Source organism: Pogona vitticeps, chromosome 2, assembly GCF_051106095.1.
Source record: "Pogona vitticeps strain Pit_001003342236 chromosome 2, PviZW2.1, whole genome shotgun sequence".
Taxonomy (NCBI): Eukaryota; Metazoa; Chordata; class Lepidosauria; order Squamata; family Agamidae; genus Pogona; species Pogona vitticeps.
The window spans coordinates 210,872,567-210,896,811 of record NC_135784.1 but is presented as its reverse complement, the minus strand read 5'-3'; the positions used below and the strand labels follow the sequence as shown (position 1 = coordinate 210,896,811).

Sequence of the window (24,245 nt, the reverse complement as noted above, 5' to 3'; positions counted from 1 at the left end):
CTGCATGAGTCAGATTGGTACTGGAGTTCCAAACTGGAATCAGTTATTTGCCCAATGTACTGAACAATTAACTTTCTATAGCTTCTATGATGTGTTTTTGTAAACTCACACTTGCTTAATTAGGGCAGTGTTAGGTGTACAGTATTGTGATTTGGAGTGGTAGCGGGAGAGATAGTTCTATCCAAGGGCTTTTAACACTGATTGGAGATGTTTTTGGACCATTCTCCATAACCCACTAGCAGATGTACATAGAAAAGCACCAGTTCTTTTAACTGTTCTTTCCCTTTGAAGGCATGCGTATTTCTAAGCAAGCTACCGAAACAGTGAAATGTGTAAAAGAGAAGTAAACCTTTTTTCTATTTGTTGCAGAACAGTCTTCTAGATTTAATCTGGATTTTGAAGTCTCTGGGATCTATGGCTATGTTATGCTTGACAGTGTCCTCCCCTCATTAAGTGAGATCACATGTGCATTTTGGATGAAGTCTTCTGATACTACTAACTATGGGACTCCAATTTCCTATGCAGTGGAAAACGGAAGTGACAATGCATTTCTGCTTACAGATTACAATGGGTATATTTATTTTTATTTATGTATTTAAAATATTTATACCCCACCTTTCTCCTCAAAAGACCCAAGACAAAAGTAGCAACAGCACAATGTTTATTTCTAGAGCTCTTGTGTTATTCAGAGTAGGGGCTCTTAATTTTACTGATTCAGAAATGTATTTTACCGCTTGTACATTCTTATGGGTAAACAGGTTATCCAATAATGAATACTGTACTTCACTCCATTGTCTCTTCTACCAATTTGCCAGTGTCCTCATTTTGAGGTTCTTCTGTTAAGATTTTTTTTTTCAGTTTTTTTCAGCAACCTCTGTGTTTGTGAGACCATACTATTTTTGCTCCATAAGCAATAGCTTCTGCCTCTGAAGATCAGAAATAGAATATTATAAAGTGTATCACCACGTGTTCCTACCTATTTATGTATTACTATGTATACATCAGAGGTATGCAATTTGGTGCTCCCCAGATATTTCAGAGTACAGTTCTATAACCCAAACAGTATGTTCATTAATCGTTGATCCTAGAAGTTGCAGATTACAATCGTTGGAGGATACTGGGTCCTTTGGACATGGCTTGCATCATATATATAAATGCATTGCATTACTGACAGTTTAGACATTCTGGTTGCACTTTCTTATTTAAAAACTTCTGGGGGGAAATATTGTGCGGGTAACACAAGCAATGACAAATCATGCATGGCACAAAACTGTTCCAGTACTCATACTCTTATACTTATCTTGATTTGAACCTTTCAAAACCATACAAAAACTCCAAGCCAGTACAAAAATGGAGTGCATTTTAGTGTAGGATCTGGATCTAGAACAGGCCATTGGCTGCTGCTGAACAAAGGAAGGCAACCATTTTTCTCATCTGTACTCATGGAGAAAAGCATGGTGCTGGCCCACTTTCTTAAATGAAGGCCTTTTGAGTGAAGATGCTGGCAAGGCCTTTGAAATTACAGTGGGCTTTGTGACACAAATCTAAGTGTTATACAGTCATGGTTTGGAAATAAGTATAGTGTTATGCAGTTAATGTTATAGTATAATCTCATATACTATAACTGCATACAATTAAACCTACTTTTGAACAGATGTGGTCCTGTAATTTTTTTTAAAAGGCAGTAGAGTCTAGAAATGTCTGATTAGCTTTGTTATCTTTCTCATCTAAACTCAAATCAATGCTTGGTTCATTCCACTGATTCTTAGTTTTCAATGAGATCCTTAAGATCCCATTAGTGTTGTGCTGATTCAGAAGGTTTTTTTTCTGTCAAGCACAGCTGGGTTATTTCATATGAGGCAATTTAAACTAGTCTTGTATTTGTGTAGAAAATAAACACGTTCTTTTAAGTGGTTTGTTTAAACCATTACAAATGTAGCGTGTAACTCAATCTTCCTCTTTCCCCTCCTCCTCTCTTACTCTTCCTCTCTCTTCTAATTAATGTAGTTGGGTTCTTTATGTGAATGGGAAGGAGAGTATTACAGATTGCCCTTCCGTGAATGATGGCAATTGGCATCATATTGCTGTCACTTGGACAAACACCAATGGAGCCTGGAGAGTGTACATTGATGGCAGGTTATCTGATGGAGGAAGTGGCTTGTCTGTAGGATCAGTAATCCCTGGTATGGCTTGTTTCACGTCTGTTCAGTTATCCTTCCTGTTGTTCTTATTAGGGAGAAGGCATTTTGACAGAGACCAGGTTCATAGAACCAAATTCAATTATCTTTTTAATTTCTTTGTTTTCTAGAACTCCTGCAATAACGTACCTACAATAAATTAAAAAACAAAAACTTAATGCTCTGCATAAAAACAGATATTAAGTACCGTTGGTGCCTCGCAAGACGATTGCCTCGCAGGACAATTAATCCGCAAGATGATTGGGTTTTGCAATCACTGTGGCGCTTCACAAAATGATGTTTTCTATGGACAATTTTCGCAAGACGATGATTTTTTCCCCATTGGAACGCATGAAATAGATTTCAATGCATTCCAATGGAGAACCGCGTTTCGCAAGGCAATGTTTTCTATGGATGATTTTCGCAAGACGATTTTTTCCCCATTGGAACACATTAGATTTCAATGCATTCCAATGGGAAACCGCATTTTGCAAGACAATGTTTTCACAAGATGACGTTTTTCGCGGAACAAATTAACATCGTCTTGCGAGGCACCACTGTATAGTCAAATTTGTCTGTTCCAAATAGCAATAAGTATCCTGTGAAAAAAAAAGTCCAACATTTATGGCTTTGAACATGTTTAGTGGTTTTAAAGAGAAAAACCAATCACTACAAGGGACAGAAGTTACAATATCTATGCACAGAAGTGTTGCCATATTTTTAAATATTAGCAATCAGCACGTTCTCGTTTGAGTCATAACTTACCTTTGCATCATGAGAATTGCTTCCATATGTCCCAGTTCCAGGCCACTCCAATAATGTATAAGAAAAGGAACCACATGGGATTGGGATTATAGGATGGCCTCATACTAGTATTTTCTACTCTGTAGTTGTACAAAGGCTGACATTTATATTGCCAAGTAAATCAGGTTGCACAAACTTTTCCTGATGGTCAATATCTCATCAACACCTTTTCAGAGTGCAAGCCTTTTAATTTCTCTTGTGTAATTCACTGGCTGATATTTGAAACCCATACTCAAGTCTATTTATGCTAGAGCTCTTTAGTTGGATATCCCTGCCCAATTTCTTTTGCAACTCTACCCAATTGGCTGCATGTGCTAACAAAATAATGGTGAACTGCGAGGCAATGAACAAAATCTACTTTTTTAGTCAGATGCAGTAGTCTCTTCTTCTACTGGTCTTCTTATATTGGGTCTTTTATCAATAGGTGGAGGTGCCTTAGTGCTTGGACAGGAGCAAGACCGAAGAGGAGAGGGATTTAATCCAGCAGAGTCTTTTGTTGGTTCAATTAGCCAGCTCAACATTTGGGGTTATGTTTTGTCCCCTGAGCAGGTGAATATTTAACATCTAATATGGTTCTCTTGAAGAAGTGTTATCTTCCGTTCCATCAGTTGACCATGGTAGTTTAATTGATTACATGTACCAGTAAGCTTTTTTGTTCTTTGAGCCTTATGAGTAGCTGCTTACATATAAATTAGGAGATGGACATTCATGAAGACACTTCAAGGGCATGATATGCAAGGGTACACTTCAATTTTCAACTGAAAAGAGACAGTGATAGGATCTTTCAGTTGTTCCATTTCTGGTGCCCTTGACCACTCTGTTCAGGCATATAGTCTGACAGTATGGTGTTCCCTTTTCTGACAGAATAATCTTTGAACTATCTGAATGAGCTATGGCCCCTCTGATATAATGAGAGATTGGGCAATGGGAAAGCTTCACCTTTTAAAAACATATTAGTTGACTTACTTTCTTCTGAATGAATATTTGTTATGTTCCCAGTAGTCTCCTTCCAGAATTTTCTTGAGTTTCCATCTTGACAAACTGTGTCTTCAATTAGGTACAATTCCTTCCATAATTTCTTGGTGGTTACCGCGGGGCAGGAGGTGAAAAAGTCATAAATCATGTGGTCCTGGTTGCAGGCAGCGATTCCTAAAAGAAGCATGGCATGTAAAGAAGGGCTATGTATTATTGCTTGTATTGTTCCTTTTAAAAAGATACTTGAATTATTAAAATGTGATGAGCATTCTGAATACGTAACTTAAAATATAACATGGTTCATATGTTTTCAGGCTGTCAAACAATATTTTCAAATCTGGTTTTCTGTTTTACAAAATATCAAAGAAATGATATTTTATTACATCATAGCTGATATTTCTTTTCTAGCTGTTGCAACTAATAGTAGAAGGCATGGCTCTCTTACTATTCCTTGTTTTGACCATAGCAAGAGTGGCTTTGCTGAACCATGAAAGAATCCAAATTGTTTTTCAGATTTGAAGCTGCTACTGAGAAGTCTGACATGGAAAAGAAACAATGTTATACTCTGTTGTGGGTTTTGTTGTTGCTGCCTTGGTTTCCAACTTCTTTTTATACTATTTGCAAACCAGTATCTAACCCCCTCTTTTGAACGATAAGGTGAAGTCCTTGGCTACTTCATGTCCAGAAGAACTCCAAAGAGGCAACATATTGGCTTGGCCAGATTTTCTTTCTGGGATTGTTGGAAGAGTGAAGATAGATTCCAACAGCATGTTTTGCTCTGGTTAGTACTTTACCTCCTGAAAGTGTCATAGCAGTATAGCAAATGTAGTGATTTTCAGGCTGTGTTCAGAAAAACACTGGCGTACAATGCAAACTTTACTGAGAAAAATCAGTAACAGCTGACAGACCTCTCTGAAAGAACACACATTTACACGTTCACCGTCTGATATACTAGTGCACTGCTGGCTTTCCTCTGCAACAAAAGTGTATCTTGAGTGCTTCCTCAATTGTTGGGGGACAGCATTCCACATGAAAGTAGAAGTATTGTCCCACACAGAGGGGACAATGAGAAAAAGACTTATTAACAAATGATTATCAGATACCTGGCATGCAAACATCCATGCTCTTCTTATAAACTGCTTAGCATAATAGTGGGAAATATTTTATCATAATTCAATTGTTATCAAATTGTAGTAAATTCATCCTTCTCTTCAATACTTTATGCAGTTAACCCTTCATAAATAAGCTGCTAGCTTACTGCTAAAATAAGTATATGAATACTAAACAAAATGATCAATTTGGAATATTTTTTTTCCTAGAGAATGAAGTATATTTGGCTCTAATATACTTCATTCTCTAGAAAAAAAATATTCCAAATTGATCATTTTGTTTCGTATTCATATACTTAACTATTTCAGCAGTAAGCCAGCAGCTTATTTATGAAGGGTTAACTGCATAAAGTATTGAAGAAAGGGATGAATTTACTTTCCACAGTTCTACTTCTGTCTGATTTCCCCAGTTAAAAAAAAAGTCAGGTGTTTAGTCAATTTATTAATAAATCATCTTATACCTTTTGGATTTGCCTTTTCTTCATTTTGGACACCCTACTTAAACTGGCTGTGAACTACAGACAACATGCTAGAGCGGCAGAGGTTCTGTTACAGATAAGAGAATGGAAAGAGTTCCCTGGCCTAGACCACTTGAAAATAACTGATATACTGTGTTTATTGGAACTTCCTATGTAGTATTAAAATTACAATATGGTCATCCCCACTAGCATAGATACATTTGATCATTTAGTGACTGGAACATTTAGTCTTCATTCTTCAGATTCCAGAATTATGCAATAAATGTTCTTTGGAACCCCAGACAAAATATTTATAGTTTCCTGGATTCAGATGTTGAAAGAATGACGTTTAAGATTGGGTCAAATGGGAAAGAGTTCCATTCATTTATTGGAATGCTCCTGCTCTTGGCTCCTCATTCTGTTTCTTTATTTTGCTTTTTGCTTGTAACAATTATTTGTAGCTTATATGTTAAGAATGTTTTATACTTTTCTTTAAAAGAGCTACAGAAGTGTTTATTTATCACTCTTTCTCAGATTACCTTGCACAATATTAAAAAAACATGAATAAAGCAAGCCTCAGACTTTAAAGTTGCTTGTCTGGAAACTATCATGCTCTCTGTTCGTAAATTGTATCCTTCTACTCCTGTGCATGGATGACAGATATACCACTCAGAAACTGAACAAAGAAATGCTGATTTGGTATTAATGTTATCAACTTCAACAGCTAGATAGGGGCGATGTGAAAATCATCTGGAAAGCCCAAGTCATTTATTTTTTTTATTTTTATCTTCTTTAACTATACTCTTCTAATGGTTGTTCTGGGTTTTTCGGGCTCTTTGGCCGTGTTCTGAAGGTTGTTCTTCCTGACGTTTCGCCAGTCTCTGTGGCCGGCATCTTCAGAGGACAGCAACCTATACTCTGTGCTGTCCTCTGAAGATGCTGGCCATAGAGACTGGCGAAAGGTCAGGAAGAACAACCTTCAGAACACGGCCAAAGAGCCCGAAAAACCCAGAACAACCATTAGATCCCGGCCGTTAAAGCCTTCACGAATATATACTCTTCTAAACTGTTTTGTAATTACTTCTTTCTTTCTTCCCAGATTGCCAGCCCTTACAAAGCTCCATACCTCACCTGAGAACTTCATCAGCTGATTTAAAGGCAGGATCAAAAGTGTCTCTCTCCTGTGATCCAGGTTATCACATAGTGGGAAATTCTGTTCTGCACTGTCTAAATTTAGGGAAATGGACACAACCTCTTCCACACTGTGAAAGTAAGTGAGTAGGAACCCTTAAAAATATTGACTTTAGCATATGCTGCCTGTTGCTTAGTGTAGTATATTGCACTAGAATCAGCCCATTGAATCAATGAAGATTTGAGTTAATGACTTCGTAAGTTCCATTGATTCAAATGGGCCTTTATCAAATGCTAAAGTAAGTTGCTGTTCGAGTAGAGCCATTTGAATCAATGGAACCTATGGATGCGTTGACTCACCAAATCCCCATTGATTCATGGGCCTACTATAGTGCAATTTACTACATTAAGCCATAGGAGTTTGGCCAATTAATAATAAGTAGGACACTTATTATTAATTGGCCAATATCCTATGGCTTAATGTAGTAAATTGCACTATAGTAGGCCCATGAATCAATGGGGATTTGATGAGTCAACTCATCCATAGGTTCCATTGATTCAAATGGCTCTACTCTAACTGTAACTTACTTTAGCATTTGATAAAGGCCTTCTAGAATGTAAATTCCCATATTGAGGTAAAGAGATCTAAATAAGATATTGAGGATATTATAATGGAAAATATGGAAATGTATGTATTTGTTTCAGAAACAACTCCATAAAAAGCACAAGTCCACAAACCCACACTACACTGCATTATTTAGTTGAGGCATGTGCCAGCTAAAAGAAAGCATTAGTTCCTGACCCACAAAGGTTGTCTTTTCATGTGTCTGTAAGGCTCAAATGAGACAGTACCTCACCGCTTTTGGAAGACAAAGCCCAACATCTGAGTCTACCAGTAGGAAAGACTTCCTTAGTAGTCCTATCTAATGAGCCAAAATTTGCATTTGTTAGAATTCCCATTTTATTATATTCTTTTTCTTTTTACTCTGTGTCAGTAGTAAGGATTTTATGACCAAACAGATATGTAAATATAATTAACTTTGGCTATTAGTTGTGCTGGCTGTGTCTGATTAGAATTATTGTCCAACATCTGGATGGTTTCACATTCTCCACAGCGTCTCTACATACCCCGATTTTTTTAAAAAAAATCCTTTTCAATGACACATTCGTAGATAAAGACTATGTTTTATATTTTCTTCCCCACTGACTTCCTTTCCACACTCTGCATAGTACTGTACTCGTTTTATTTGTAATTAACAGCATTTCTTGGTTTAACTGTGGAGGTTGGACTGTGTCTGTTTATGCCAGAGCAAGTCTGAGAAATTATGTGTATGGAGAGCGCCCCCCACCTTTGCCGGTAGAACCTGCAGTTGGTTCCACCTTTGTACCAGTACAGATTACCTCAGCTTGCTTGCTTGCTTGCTGCATTTAATATGTCAATATCACTGTACATTAGAGGTGGGCAACTTCAAAGGATGTTGTATCCAATTTCAACGCATAAAGACCTGACTATGGGCCATGCCATCTGTTTGAGAACTGACCAGAAGTCCATTTTCACTTTCAGAACCTCTTTCTTCCTCCTAAAAAAGTATACAGGGTCCACACATTATGACTCAAAAGCAAATGGTGCTTCCTTGATCTTTTCAGGAACACAAGTCTCAAATTTTTATGTTACAAATTTGGCCTGGGGAGGTCTTATGTTGTCCATGAGCTGTATGTTGTTTATTTGTACTGTGTACAGTGCTTTGTAGACTATCATATACTTTAAATGGTGTTAGGTGGGTTACAGTCATGATGTGTACACGTTCTGAGAATGAGTTCTTGTGCAAAATGCCTTTGGATGAAGAGAGAGAGTACCACAGCAGTTAAGACCTATTACACTTACTTCCCTAGACTGCAGCCTTCAGATCAACATTTTTGACTTCTGAACACTTGATACAACAAATGAAAATAGGTGGAAGTAGTCTTCACGAGATTAGGATGTGGGCTCATGGCCTCATTATCAAGAAGGAACTAAACAAATGCTTTAAGTCACCTGAAACTTCTTTTTCTTATGAGTATAGGGATTAGCTGTGGAGTGCCTCCACCTTTAGAAAATGGCTTTCATTCAGCCGAAGACTACTTTGCTGGAAGCACCCTTACATATCAGTGCAACAGTGGCTATTATTTGTTGGGAGACTCAAGGATGGTTTGTATGGACAATGGAAGCTGGAATGTTATTTCACCATCTTGCCTTGGTGAGTTTATGATGGTCATAGTGTGATGGTCATCTATCTGTCTTGAGTACCTATAAGTGAATTAAGCCTGACTAGATGATCTTGGTATGAGATATTTTGGTTCTAAAGACTTGCACTTGCCAGTAGGATTTTAAAAGCTGTTTTTCTTCAAAGAGTGAATCTTTTTTGGCTATACTACAAACTGTTTTTCAAAGTCCTCAGACTGTGAAACTACTAAATCCAAGGTCAGTTCCAACTAAATGAGAACCACTGAAATGAATGAGACGCTAATAATGAATAATATACATCCAATTGATTTCAGTGAGTCCACTCTAGTTTGGCCTAACTTTGGTTTTATCCCCAAAGCAATTTTTTGTACACACTCACATGGAGAGCTGCTTTAGAAAATGTACAAATCACAGGAGCTCTCTGAGAATTTTGATTATAGTCCGAATGTGATTCAGCTTACATCTTGGACTGAAACAGTAAAATAACTTTTCTTGCTTATGGTAACAAGAATATATTTTGCATTTCTGTCATACCTCAGTATCTGTCTGATTTGGTAGTTTCTGATAAGTTTGTGTTCTGTCCTTATAAAGCAACAGAAAAGGCAAAGGAAGAAGGGAAAGTTATGCCTTGTGCATTTTAATACAATATTTTAACAGATCTAAGTGGGATGAAAGCCACTGCAGTTACATGAAGCAACAGAATTAGATTGATTCCCAGATACAGTAATAATTATTGGACCACCATGCTTGTTGTTAATCTAGTGCCATGATTGTATATGCAACTTCAGAAAATAATAGACATGCAATACCAATCAACATTAAAACAGGGTAGAAGTAGAAGAGGAAAGCAGCAGAAACGGGGGGAAAAGCTGAGAACAAGAAAGCATATGATGTGCGAATAGGAGCAAATGTAGTTGAACTTATACTTCAGCTTCATTTCACCTAGAGGAGATCACTCAGAAGTATGTTGGTGGGAGAAGTAAAGACCACAGGATATCCAAACCACACACATATACAGATTAAAACAGCAGCAGTAAAGTGGTAACAAGTAAAAATGCCCAGAAATCAAACACAAAACACATAAAAAAAAAAGTTTATAATCCAAAATACTGATGATAGTTTATTGGTGTTATTTGCTTAGGAATACTGTAGCTTCCTCAGGGGCTATTTCCGGCAAACAGATAACAAGCAACACATAATACGTTGTATCCTTTTTGTCTGAAATGTATTGGAGTCTTAATAAGAAATCATGAAACATATTGTTAATACATAATGTCAACATTTTATAATACAGTTTCTTTTTTTCTGGTGCAAAAATCCATTAATAACAAGTACTGTTCTTTTTCTTTTCAGATGTTGATGAATGTGCCGTTGGCTCAGATTGTGATCCCCATGCCTCCTGCCTTAACACGGACGGATCCTATGTATGCACCTGCATTTACCCATACAAAGGAGATGGGAAAAAATGTACAGGTAAAGGGGCAGGAAACAGGACACCGTGGCTGGGTAGTAAAAGCATCTTGCCCAGCTGGTGTTACATAAATGTTGTTGGCTAGAAAATCAGGCTGACATCTCACTTTTACAGAAAATAGACAAAGCTACCTTGATCATTGCTCTGTGTGTTTTCCCTCTACCATAGCATACTGTTGAATTGTTGCCGGGGAGATGAGAGAGAGCACAATACAGTGGACCCTTGACTTACAGACGGCTTGACTTACAGACTTTTTGAGTTACAGTCTTCTCTGGCCGCAAAATTTAGGTTTGACTTGCAGACTGAGATTTGACTTACAGACCAGAAAAAAACCAAAATGGAACAAAAATGGCCTGTTACGGGATTAATCGGTTTTCAATGCGCTGTAGGTCAATGGAGACTTGACTTACAGACTTTTTGACTTGAGAACTGCCTTCCAATACGGATTAAGTTCTGAAGTCAAGACCCCACTGTATGTTACTTTGAGGGATTATAGGAAACTGTTTTGTTTTATTACTGTATGTTAGAACAAGGAAGAATTTGACGGAGTGCTGTTATTATTGGTGGCAGTAACAAAGGGGGCCACTTCATTAAAATTTGTTATACATTTTGTCCCCCTCTTGGGATGGTCTGGTTTGACCTAACTGCTGATGACTACATGACATTAGTCGCACTGGCCATGTGGCAACGGAAACTGTCTTTGGACAAATGCTGGCTCTATGGCTTGGAAACGGGGATGAGCACTGCCCCCTGGAGTCGGACACGACTGACTAAATGTCAAGGGGAAACTTTATCTTTACCTTACATGACATATAGGTAATCACAGACCAGCCCAACCCTTTCCCATGGCTGGCTGTGCCTTCTTGGATCATTGGCAGTGATTATTATTTGTTTTAGTGTGAGAAAGATTACTGTATTTTAGTTTGGTTTCCTGCATGTGTGACCACTGGTATGAAACCAAATTGACACCAGTGAGTGTTCCCCCTCCCCGGCAACAATTTGACACGATGCCACTTACCAATAATTTTTTATTTGCCTATTTAAGGTAATAACTATTTACACCTGAATGTAAGGTGCCCCCAACTTAAGTCTCTGTGAAGAAAAATGTCGATGGAAATGTTATTTAATGTGCTTCATATATACATTTCCATGCTCTTGTGATTGGGCTTTATTTCTTCCTCAGTTGTCTGCTTAAAGGTTGCATGATTTGTTTTCATTTTTAAGCACATGAGCCACACGTGATGTCAGTAAGCTCTGTTTTACCTTGTATCTGATTCCAAAGAACCAGTAAAATGCAAACATCCAGGTGTTCCTGAACACGGCCATTCACATGGTGACAGCTTCAGTGTTGGTAGTGAGATCAGCTTCTTATGTGACAAGGGCTACCAACTGAAAGGAGTGACTCAAGTAGTCTGCTTGGAATCTGGGGAATGGAGCCACCTAACACCATACTGTGAAGGTATTGTTTTTTACCTACTCGCTGTGATACAATAGACACATAGCAGCTTCAACAGACATGATGGCAATGGAATGTCTTGTTGGCTGAAAGCAATTAGTCTGCAGATATTCTAGTTTGTAAGTCTTCTTCCATAGATGCCAAAGCTGGGTTGATATTTTAACGATGTAACTGACATCCACTAATTTTCTTATTCTCTCTGCAATGGGGACTGTTCATTTAAGGGCACATCTACACTTCACCTGTAAGCTGATGGCACATTGAGCCCCTCTAACAAAGGCACCTTTCGAACTCATGGTACAATCAGACAGTGGGAAAACAAAAGGTACAGTGGTGCCTCGACTTACGACCACTTTGAGTTACAACCAGCTCTGGCCGCAAAATTTTGCTTCAACTTGAGACCAGAGCTTCGAGTTACAACTGGAAAAAAGGCGGGGAATTCAAATGTACTAACTTTTGGTCGGCAAAGAGGCTGCTTCTTTGTAGCTCTTTCACCCCAACGGTTAGTGTGTGTGCGTCGGAGGAGGCGTGGGACTGCCTGGTGCTGCTTTCAGCTTCTGAGTGAGTACATACAGGGTTTTGCAAGGTGGGTTTGGGCTGGAGGGGGTTATGTTTCTGTGCTGTGATTTTGTGTGTGTGTGTTTCAGTGCGTTTGTTTTTTCAGCCCCAATGCCTTCCAATGGGGCTTGCATTGTGGATGGGTTTTTTTGTTTTTTTGTTGTTGTTGCTGTTGTTGTTTTGGTTTTTGGTTTTTGGGTTCGTTTCTTTTTTGGCCCCAGCATGTTCTGATGGGGTTTTCAGTTTTGGGGGGGGGGATTTTTTGTTTTGTTTTGTTTTGTTTTTATTTGTTTGTGTTTTTTGGTGATTTTTTTCCCAGCCCCAGTGTTCTGATGGGGCTTCCATTGTTTGTTTGCTTGTTTGTTTTTGATGTTTTTTTTCTGGCCTCAGCACATTCTGATGGGGCTTGCTCTGTTTGGTGTGGGGTTTGTTGTTGTTGTTGTTGTTGTTTGTTTATTTATTTTCAGCCCCGGTGCATTCTGATGGGCTTTTTTTGGTGATTTTTTTCCGGCCCCAGCACTTTCTGATGGGGCTAGCTCTGTTTGGTGTGGGTTTGTTGTTGTTGTTGTTGTTTTATATAATTTTTTTTCAGCCCCAGCGTGTTCCGATGGGGCTTGCATTGCTTTTTGTTTTGTTTTGTTTCTTTTCTTTTCTCTTTTTTGGTGATTTTTTCTTCAGTTCCCGTGAGTGCCGATGAGGCTTGCATTGTTTTTTTGTTTTTTGGTGATTTTTTTTTTTTTGGCCCCAGCATGTTACAATCAGGCTTGCAGTGTTGTGTTTTTTGTGTGTATGTGTGATTTTTTTTTCTGACCCCCGATGCATTCTGATAGGGCTTGCATTGTTGTTGTTTTGGGGAGGTTTCTGGTGACTTTTTTTTCTGGCCGGAACAGATTAATGTAGTTTCAGTGCATTCCTATGGGAAATTGTGCTTTGATTTACGACCATTTCGAGGTATGACCATAATTCCGGAATAGGTTAAGTTCATAAGTCAAGGCACCACTGTATATAGTCGTAGATAATGTAACACCTGTGTGGATGAGAAGTGCTCTGAGAGTGGATTTATTTCTTGCATTCCTGTCCATCATCCATGGCTTTTCATTCTATCCCTATGTCTTTGTTGCCATGAAGCACTAAGATTTCTCTGATTTTTCTAGTGATTTTATTTTATGTTTTCTTTCAAGCTATTTCCTGCGGTAATCCACCTATTCCTGAAAATGGTTCAATTGATGGATCCAATTTCACATATGGTAGCAAAGTGATCTATAGGTAGGAAGATTGCTGTGCCCTTGGAACTTTTTATTTCAGTAGAGAATTATGAAAAATGATCTAGTATAAGTAGGAGAAATGAATGAAACTGTGTGGTATAGAAATTTGTGGAAGAAATATGGTTTTATGCAGATAGTTGTCCATTTCATGAGTCCTGCAGTTTGGGACCTGGGAAGAAGTAGGATTTGAGAAGATTTGTAGTGGGAGGTGGGATGATAAAAATAACAACAACAATAACTGGGGATTTGCACAAGCTAGACAATAACTACTGTGTAATAAATGTATCATATACATGAAATAAAGTAACTATGGATCAGAATCAGATACTTAGTTTTTCCATACTAGTTACTTTGAAAGCTTTTTGCACCACTGAAATATCAATATTTAATTGTTTCCTGTGTTCTTATAAATATCTATCAATACAAAAATATTCACAATATTCACAAAATATTGCAACGGATAGAATGGCAAACATAGTTTTCATCCTGTACCCCTGGTCTACAGCCCAGTGCCGGTCTGTGGCCTGAGCTGGACCAGGCCATGGAGACAGAGCTCCCGCCCCCGCACCGCACACACTCCACTCCCCACAGCTGATTTGTGCACACGCACACATGCCAGCGCCAGCATGAGCACTCCCTCACCCCTTCACGCATGCACCCGAGCACCCGTGCAAAGGGGTGGATGGGTGCGCGGGCAGCCAGTTGTTCCTGTGCATGTGCAAAGGGGTGGGGGAGCACCCAGGCTGGCACTGGCGGGAGCGCACTCACCCACCACTTCATGCATGCGCCCGAGAGAGTACATGCATGCACCTGAATGCGCTCACGCCTGCGCAAGCGCAGATGGGGTGCCTCAGCTTCCTCGGAGGCTCAGCTGGTCCGCGGTCCCAAAAAGGTTGGGGACCGCTGCTGTACACTACATGCAGTTAATAGTATAATACCAATTACACAGTTATGATTTTGGTTAAAAAGCCTGTCTTCAGATCTTGTTTTGTTTTCTGTACCAATTTCAAACTGTAACAGCTACACAATCTAGATTTCTTACTGGATTTGCAATCAGACAACTAATAGTAACTAGTATTACTTTGCTTGTGGAGAGGTATATTGTAGACTGTATCCTTAACCACATGGTGAGCCATGAATTACTTTGCAATTGCTCAGAAATCTGAGGAAGTGCAAGTGCATAGTAATCTTCACTTTAGCACATGGCTGGTGCCTGTGGGTCATGTTGGCAAATGTAGAGCTTAAGTGCTTTGCCACCAGAGCCTTCTGCATTTGTCATGGCAATCTCTAGGTTGCAGTTGCGCAAGTTTGAGATTGCCCTGTTGATGACAACAGGGGGTTTCCTCTTGTCTAAGAATTTACTGGCTTCTCTTGGCCAAGTGAATGGGAAGAAATCACACACAGAACCAAGTGTTCCAGCCACCATTCTTCAGCAACAAGCGATTAGCTATTGTGTCTTACATAGTCCCAGCTCCTGCCAACCTAGTAGTTCGAAAGCATGTAAAAATGCAAGTAGATAAATAGGTACCACCATGGTGGGAAGGTAACGGCGTTCCTTGTCCAGTCACACTGGCCACGTGACCACGGAAACTGTCTACAGACAAATGCTGGCTCTTTGGCTAGGAAATGGGGATGAACACTGCCCCCTAGAGTCGGACACAATCAGACAAAATTGTCAAGGGTAACCTGACATAGTCAGAACTACAGTGCAGGAAGTTTTACGTAAATATCTACAATGTAAATAGTGGTCCCCTCATTCCATACTTAGATTTAATTAACACAGGTGCTAGGAAAGACCCACATGCAAGGTTACAAGGGTCACGTAACCTCCTGTTACATCAATTCCACAGGCTGCCAATTCACTTCCAGGCACAATTCAAAGTGCTGATTGTGACCTGTAGGTCCCTAAACTGCTTGGGCCCAAGCTATCTCAAAGACCTTATCTCCCTTTATGAGCTTGCCTGGGTGTTCAGATCATCAGAGGAGGCCTTTCTCTTGGACTCCCCACCTTCACAGGTGCACTTCTTGGTGACACAGAAAAGGGCCTTCTCCGTCGCTGCTCCCAGACTCTGGAACTCCCTCCCACTGGAAGCTAGGCTAGCACCGTCTTTGCTGTCCTTCTGTAAGCAGGTGAAGACCTATCTCTTCAGGCAGGCTTTTCCTTAGTGATTGGTTGTCTAGGAGAGGTTTAAAAAAGAGATGGCTTGTATTTTTAATGCTTTTAAATTTGTTTTGGTAATGTTTTTACTAAAACATTTAAAATATAATTTTTATTGAGTTATTTAAAAATAATTGAATAATTTACTGGTTTTAGTTTTTAATACTGCGTTTTTAATTATATAAGTCACCTTGGGTCCTTTTTTAGGAGAAAAACGTGGCAAAATATTTCAAATAAATAAATAAATGTATATATGCAGATTTATCTTTCTCTCAAAACACAGGTGTGATAAAGGATACGTTCTGAAGGGCGAAGAAGCAGCAGTGTGTCTTTCAAATGGCAAATGGAATTATTCTTCTCCAGTATGTGAATTAGTGAAATGCCCACTTCCAAAGGAAATAAGCAATGGAAAATATATAATGAGTGGTGTTACATACCTCTCTAATGTATCATACATCTGTGACACAGGTTACAGGTAAACAAGAAAGCAAGATGTATTTGTGCACAGTGCATTTCTGTTAAAGTTGCAAATGCAGGGGAGTGACTCATTCTTGTGTCTGTTAACTGAGAGATACAGTTTAGCAAAATGAAATATGTGTGGATTAATCTATTCAAAGAAAATGTTAAGACGTTTTCTGTAGTTCATGTAAAATGTTAATGCTGGTGGGAAGGTGATGACAGAATTAGTCATTTTACTAACATTTAATTCATAATTTTTAAGTATTAAATTAAGTTTTAAAAGCTTTGCTAGGCAATTCTTCAAACTGACTTCAGATCAAAGATTTCTATTTATATCTAGAAGCTCAACAAAGTCTTAATTGCCTCTTAATTAATCTTACTTTTCTTACTCCAAAGAGTTCTGTAACATTAGAATGAAGATTTTTTTTTCATCACATGTAATAATTGAAAGCAGCTTTCTATATTACAGCAATGTGAGGGGAATAGAATGCACATTTTAAGTGTGGTAGCAGAATCAAGGGCTTATGAAACCACTTGCAGTATGACGTATTCCATATGTGTTATTTTCCCACATTTTTGAGGCTGAGCACTTTCTCCTGAATCGTCCCAATTCAGAGTGCCCAGTGTTACAAAGTATGAAAGATGTGTGTGCCCTCTACTGCAACAAACATCTGGTGTTGTAAAGTTCATTTTGCTTTTAAATATGTTAAAATATGCAGTCCCTCTCCCAGGGCTTCAGTCCTGGAGGAAATACATTTGGGCTTGTTAAGCACTGAAAAACCAGCACACAGCAAGATTATAGTAGAGTTCACATATCAAGATAACCCAGGGTTTCATGGTAACCTAGTTTTATCAAGAGCAAACAGTATATTAGTGTGTGCTGGATGACTACTTCTGCAGCTGGTGGGAGAGAACATACTCCCGCCCGAGGCTCAGTTTCATTCGTAGTTGGGAAGTTATTTCTTCAAAGGAACTTGGTATGTAACTAGTTCCAAAATCTTTCTCACCTAGCAATATAGTTTCTATGAACACTGTGGAATTGTTAGTTGCTTGTTGCATCATGCAATACATTAATTTTCTGGTATTTGGGGGCGGGTACCTAAAACAGGAGGAAATGGCTTAGAATTTAAGGAGGGGGCTCAAAATGTCACTCAGAATATGTTGAGTCCCTAAAAGTAACAAGTAACTGTTTGTTGTGTTATAAAGAAGAGCAACAACTTTATTAGTTATGCTGTTATCTGTCAAAAATAACTAATTAAAGGTAATATCATTTCTTGTCATGCGCTATTTGGAAGCTGTGGTTTCTTGCTTGACAAGTGAAAGAAACAATCCATGTTGCATGTTTTGTGGGAGTGGGGCTTGCCATGGGAAATGCCAGCCAGATTGCCATTCCTTGCTTAGTTCAAATGTCACAATACACAACCCATCAATGTAAGGTCTGTGCTGTGTTTAACCATTTCATCTGCAGGTAGAGGTGATCAGCCAGCATATATCAGCACACTGGTATTTTTATAGGAAGCTTGCCATGTCATTTGGCCAGTATCTTCTTGCAAGAGTTTTACCCACTTTTATAACCATGACACAAGACTTGCAAGAGTTCCCTACTAAATGAAGAAAATGTTTCTATGTGTCTGATCTTTTTTGTGATGTGTGTGTGTGTTGAATAATATAAAAACCAAGTGCCCCATATTTGAAGACTTTGTATGTGACAAGCTATAATCCTTCAAAACCTATACAGTACATCTCCCACTTTAAACATGCACTTTTAATCTTTTTTCCAGTAAAAGTTAATCATTCTCATTGGGAAGACGAGTATTTTCTGCCTGCTTCCCTTATCATTGTCTCACATCACTATATGTATGCTTGCTCTTTAGTCTGCAAGGATCCTCAGTACTTGTGTGTGAAGAAACAGCTAGCTGGAGCAGCTTATCACCACACTGTGAAATTGTTTCTTGTGAGCTTCCTCCTGTCATTAAAGATGCCACTGTTAGTGGGAACAACTTTACTTTTGGAAACATCGTCACTTATACGTGTAAGGAAGGGTATGTAAATGAGCTCTACTAGATTGGAATAAATAGTACATGTTGTTGCATTCTACGAATGATAATTCCAAAACGTTTTGTAAACTCACAGTAAACCCAAAACTAGCAACATTAAGTTAGGTTTGCCATAAGCAGAATTTACAAGATCCTTCCACTGGAAGAAAAAAGGGAGGCAATTTTTGCCAACTTCTTTCCCAAGCAATCCTCTAAAAACCTGTTCCATAAGTTTGGGGGTAATATCACCCGAAGCAGTAGTAGGAAATGGAATTAGTGAATATTTTCTCTATTCTTTATTGCCAGCAGAGAGTCTCCATTGGATCTTAATTTGTTCCACAGATGGAAGGAGACTTTCCATTCATGAATAGAAAGAAAAATCTTGATCTACTATTTTTTTTAAATAAATCATTGGTCGTTCATTACAAGTGATGCAGATAAATAATCCTAAATAGATCGGGGGAAATATCATTCATGTGTCATTGATTTCCTCCGCTCCCTAAGAATTGCATTCAAGGAGTTTTATCTGGAAATAATTATTCTACGCATGCCAAAATATTCCATGTCAGTGGTGTGCATGATCTGTGAATACAGTACAATATAAATAAATAAATAAAATTAAACATTCTTAGATCCAAATTATTTAAAGTTACTAAACAACCCTAGTGAAATCTGTAGCTCATAAAGTTCTTAATTTACATCAAGGGTGTCTTTCAGAATTATTTTAACTTCTCATACTAGAGGTAGATAAATTTTGCATGTCTGAGGGTTATGCATACCCATCAGAAAACTGCCTGATTGTTAACGCCTTAGAACCCCCCCAAACATTCCATGGTGCCCTGTAGTGGGTGGGAGATTCCCCCCCCCATGTTTTGGCCCTTCTAATCAACAGGATATCCGAGAGGCATTTTTAGAATCTAGAACTGACTGGAAGTTATTTCTGATTTTAACTACTTCAGGTATCTAAAACAGCTTGGGGGGGGGGGTAAACAAGGAAAATGGCCCCACTCTCTAGAACATGTGATGAAGCTTTTTGATTAGGAAGAAAGTAAAATTCTATTGAGGGGGGGATTCAGGGGCATGCTCCCCACGAGAGCTTTTGAAGTCCTTGAGGAAGGGTGTTGTATATGGTCTGGAGGCTGCATTTTGTCCGCCCCTAATTTATACCCTACCTTTGAAAATTAAAAAATTCCAAAATAGCTTATGAGTTAAAAATGCTCAGCATTTTTATAAAGACAGTAGAAGTCTGTGTGCTCATTCCCTTGTGCGTGTGATGCTGTTTTCTTTTCCATTCCATAGGTACACATTAATTGGTCCAGAAGCTGTGGAATGTTTGGCAAATGGAAAATGGAACATGAGTTACCAGCAGTGTGTGGCTGTTTCCTGTGATGAACCACCTCCTGTGGAACATGCTTCTCCAGAGAGTGGCCACCGGCTATTTGGTGATGTAGCTATCTATTACTGCTCTGATGGGTACAGCTTAGCTGGCAATTCCCAGTTACTTTGTAATGCCCAGGGGAAATGGGTTCCCCCTGCTGCCAAAGATGTCCCAGAGTGTATAGCTGATTTCTGTGAGAGACCCCTGTCTGCATCATACAGCATTCTGGAATCCTCCAACAAGGCCAGATTTCCAGCTGGGTCCATTGTGAGCTTCAAGTGCATGGAAGGTTTTGTGTTAAACACCTCAGCTAAAATTGAATGTGTTCGCGGAGGCCAGTGGAACCCTTCTCCGTTGACGATCCAGTGCATCCCTGTTCGCTGTGGAGAGCCAGCAGGCATCAAAAATGGCTATGCAACTGGCACAAATTACAGTTTTGGGGCAATTGTGGCTTACAGTTGCACGAGGGGATACTATATTAAAGGAGAGAAGAAAAGAACATGTGAAGCAACAGGAACTTGGAGTGGTACTATGCCTACCTGTCATCCAGTGTCCTGTGGTGAGCCACCAAAACTTGCAAATGGAGTAATAGAGGTACTGCCAAGGCCTTGAACATACATGATGTTGATAATATTTTTGCCTCTGGAGATTCAGCATGTTTAAGTATAGCCAAATGAAGCTGAAAAATAATGAAAAGTGGAATATTTGATAGCATTATTGCAATGCCTTAGTATTAGAATCAGGTTCCTCAGAACTAGATACATAAGTCCATCCAGTAAATGCAGCTCTTTTAAGAAGAACACCCACAAACACAGAAAACATTATTGCCTATGTTTTCTCATGCTGTTTTTTAACAGATGGTGGCCAAATTTGATGGGATAGCAAAAGATGTACAGTATCTAATAGTTTTTCTTTTCATTCATTCTCTCTTAAACATGAGCACACATTGTAAATGTGCATGTTCTCTGTAATGTTGTTTTTAAATATTTTAATTTTATATTTTTGTTCACCTAGCCTGACCTCTGAGCCAGCATATAGAAGCTACATAGAGATAAATTGGATTATGTAGGTTCTTTAAATGTTTGAAGTGTTTGTTATATTAGCAATTTTTTGAAGCCAAATCCTTAACTTTTTTTAAAATCACAAAAGTGCTAGGATTTTGATTTTCTTAAGAACATAACATTTGCTGTGATCCATTTTACAGAACATAACAGGACGTTTCTTTGGAAGTGAAGTGAGGTATCAATGCAGTGTTGGTTACAAGTTGATTGGAAGCCCAACATTATTTTGCCAAGCCAATCGTCAATGGCATACGGAAGCTCCTCCTTCCTGCGTGCTCCTCAGTTGCAGAGAACCACCTCCTTTTCAGCATGGGCACACCAAGGGCAAAAGTTTTGAAGTAGGAGCTAAGGTCTTTTTTGTATGTGATGAAGGCTATGAGCTGATAGGAGACGCATCGTGGACTTGTCAGAAGACGGGGACTTGGAACAAAAAGCAGAACCCCAAATGTGTTCAGACAGAGTGTCCAGAACCACCCCTAATTGAGAATCAGCTTGTCCTGAAGGAGATGACTGATCAAGTTGGTGTGGTGCAGTTTTCATGTAAAGAAGGCTTCATTTTGTTTGGTGCATCTGTACTGAAATGTTTGCCGTCTCGACAGTGGAATGATTCTTTTCCGGTGTGCCGCATGGTGCTATGCCCTAGGCCTCCTTACATTCCTTTTGGGGATCCTTTAGTAACTTCTCTTCATTTTGGTAGCATAGTAAACTACACGTGCATGGATGGTTTTTTGCTGAAGGGAATTTCAAGCATCAGCTGCCAAGCAGATGGTACATGGAGCTTCCCAATGCCGGAATGCATTCCAGTGGAGTGTCCACAGCCAGAAGAAATTCAAAATGGAATTGCAGATGTGCAAGGCCTTACTTATCTTAGCACTGCACTATATAATTGTAAACCAGGCTTTGAACTAGTGGGAAACACGACCATTCTTTGTGGAGAAGATGGCCTCTGGCTTGGAGGAAAGCCCACTTGCAAGCCTATTGAATGCTCCAAGCCCAAGGAGATTCAGAATGGCCGATATTCATATGTTGATCTGCATTACAGGCAGACAGTTACCTACTCATGTGACCGAGGATTCCAGCTAGAAGGCCAGAGTGTCCTGAATTGCCTAGAGACAAGAGAGTGGGATGCAGAGGCTCCCTCTTGTAGAGCTATCAGCTGTGATCCTCCACAGCCTATTGAGAATGGCTTTGTAGAAGGTGCAGATTACAGCTATGGTGCCATGGTGATATACAGCTGCATTCCAGGATACCAGCTCTCTGGGCTTGCTATGCAGACCTGCGAGGATCTGGGATGGTCTGGTGTTAGTCCAGTATGCTTGCCAACAGACTGTGGCCTCCCTCCCCATATAGACTTTGGAGGATATGTAACAATTAGCAATGAAGAAAAACTGTATGGCCAAGAAGGAATACTAGCAGAGGGCTTCCCTACTGCCAGCCCACCCTTTTTCTCTCTAATGCTAGATAACCAGAAAGATGCACAGAGTACTTCAAGGGCTATTAATACTTTACCATTGTCAGTATATTTATATGGGACTACAGTATTGTATAGTTGCTACCCTGGCTACGAACTCTTTGGAAACTCTACACTAACTTGCCAAGAGGATGGAACGTGGAATGATAGTGCTCCCATCTGCATTTCCATTCAGTGTGAATCACTATTGCCTCCAGAAAATGGCTTTGTACATTTTACAGAGAACGGTCTTGGTAGCACAGTGATGTATACCTGCAAGCCTGGATATAAGCTGATTGGCTCGAGTACAAGGCTGTGCACATTCAGCAAAGAATGGAGCGATGTAGCACCAACCTGTGAGAGGGTATCATGTGCAGTGCCTAGGAAACCAATGAACGGCACAGTAAAAGGAGAGACTTTCACATATGGGAGTGTCATCCAGTATGACTGCGATCCTGGCTTTCAGTTAAATGGGCCTGAAAAAAGGACATGCCAGGCTGATCAAAAATGGGATGGAAACGAACCTATATGCATTCCCATCTCCTGTGGCCGAGTTCCCGGTTTAGAGAACGGCAGAGTAACTGGAGAGGAATATACATTTCAAAAATATATTGAGTACAGCTGCAGAGAAGGTTTTCTGTTGGAAGGGATCCAGAAGAGAGTCTGCCTTGCAGATGGAAGCTGGAGCGGGAACACTCCAGTGTGTAGAGCCATCCAGTGTCCTGTACCACCAAAACTTTCTCATGGGCAAATTAGTGGGTCAAACTTTGCGTTTGGGAAAGGAATTGAGTATCGCTGTGATGAAGGGTATGTGTTGCATGGTTCACCTTCAAATATCTGTCAGGCTAATGGTACCTGGGCTAAAGAGACACCATCCTGCAAGCCTGTCAATTGTGGGCCTCCTGAGGACATTACTCATGGGTTCCTGAATGGTTCGATCTTCACTTATGGGGCATATATAGAATATATTTGCTTTCCTGGTTATGAGTTACAAGGAAATCCAGTCAGGCAATGTATGTCTAACGCTTTATGGAGTGGGAAACCACCCTCTTGCCTGCTTTGTGAATGCCCTGTCCCAGCCATTCAGAATGGAGTAGTTAAAGGTAGAAATTTTGGCTGTGGTCAAAGAGTCTCGTTTGAATGCCTCGGAGGCTTTAAACTGTTGGGGCCTCCAGAAATCACCTGTGAAGCTGCCAACAGATGGAGCTCCGGCTTTCCGCACTGTGGACTGATCTCATGCGGCCCTCCACCAACAATCCCCAATGCTTTTATCAATGGGAGCAGTTCTGTCGATCAGAATACCATAATCTATAACTGTGAATTGGGCTATGTGATGCAAGGAAGTCCAGAATTAACATGTACAGAAAAAGGAATCTGGAGTGAGCCGTATCCACATTGTGCAATACTGACTTGTGGGCCACCACCTTCTGTACCTCATGCAGTTGCCCTTGGAGATTCACAAGCCTATGGGAGTAGAATCCAGTACAGGTAAGAAACATTTATAGAAATTTGTCTAAGGGTGACTGTCTAACATTATATACAGATACTTAATAGGAGCTTCTCAAATACCTGTGTTTTGCCCCTCTCTGGCTACATGTGTATTAGAATCAGCATGTGGTGGCAGAGTGATGTGTACTGGTTAAGGCTGCAGAATTTTGTTCTTCAGTGCCCCCCCATAGAACCTCTCTGCAGGAAGATGGAAGACATAAAGAAGATTTGAGATGATTCACAATAATATTGCCACCTGTGATTTCAATAGGAATGCGCTCTGCCATTTTATTTAGCAGAAATTCATTCTTGTACAATTGAGAATATGGTAAAATTTTACACCAATATAACTGTTGGCAAACGATGTTAGAATATAATTTAGATCTCTTGGGAAGTCCTCCCCCCATACTTAAAATTGTAAACCTGTTTCTGAATCACACTCAAGGGATTTTCTGTTTTAACTAAGTCATATGTAAGGAGTGTACAGTATTCAACAACTTGTTTTTAAAAAGAATACAGGAGCCTCTGGTTTTCTGTCTCTAAAATGTACCTTTTACCGGTAATAGAGATGCGCCTCATATGTTACA

The 24,245-nt window shown here is 39.5% G+C and overlaps 1 protein-coding gene across 3 annotated transcripts in view; it reads left to right on the top strand.

The window, feature by feature from the left end:
- SVEP1 (sushi, von Willebrand factor type A, EGF and pentraxin domain containing 1) overlaps positions 1 to 24,245 on the top strand; it is a 160,449-nt gene that overhangs the window by 99,570 nt on the left and 36,634 nt on the right. For all 3 annotated transcript variants that reach the window (XR_013541414.1, XM_020791136.3, XM_072992019.2), the window contains exons 26-38: positions 370 to 571; positions 2,008 to 2,183; positions 3,406 to 3,530; positions 4,614 to 4,737; positions 6,623 to 6,793; positions 8,718 to 8,891; positions 10,232 to 10,351; positions 11,632 to 11,808; positions 13,545 to 13,629; positions 16,070 to 16,261; positions 18,120 to 18,287; positions 19,581 to 20,253; positions 20,864 to 23,658. Coding sequence is in view for 2 of the 3 variants with exons in the window: in XM_020791136.3 (XP_020646795.3) it covers positions 370 to 571; positions 2,008 to 2,183; positions 3,406 to 3,530; positions 4,614 to 4,737; positions 6,623 to 6,793; positions 8,718 to 8,891; positions 10,232 to 10,351; positions 11,632 to 11,808; positions 13,545 to 13,629; positions 16,070 to 16,261; positions 18,120 to 18,287; positions 19,581 to 20,253; positions 20,864 to 23,658 (5,182 nt within the window). In the remaining variant the exon portion in view is untranslated. The remainder of the gene's footprint in view (positions 1 to 369; positions 572 to 2,007; positions 2,184 to 3,405; positions 3,531 to 4,613; positions 4,738 to 6,622; positions 6,794 to 8,717; positions 8,892 to 10,231; positions 10,352 to 11,631; positions 11,809 to 13,544; positions 13,630 to 16,069; positions 16,262 to 18,119; positions 18,288 to 19,580; positions 20,254 to 20,863; positions 23,659 to 24,245) is intronic.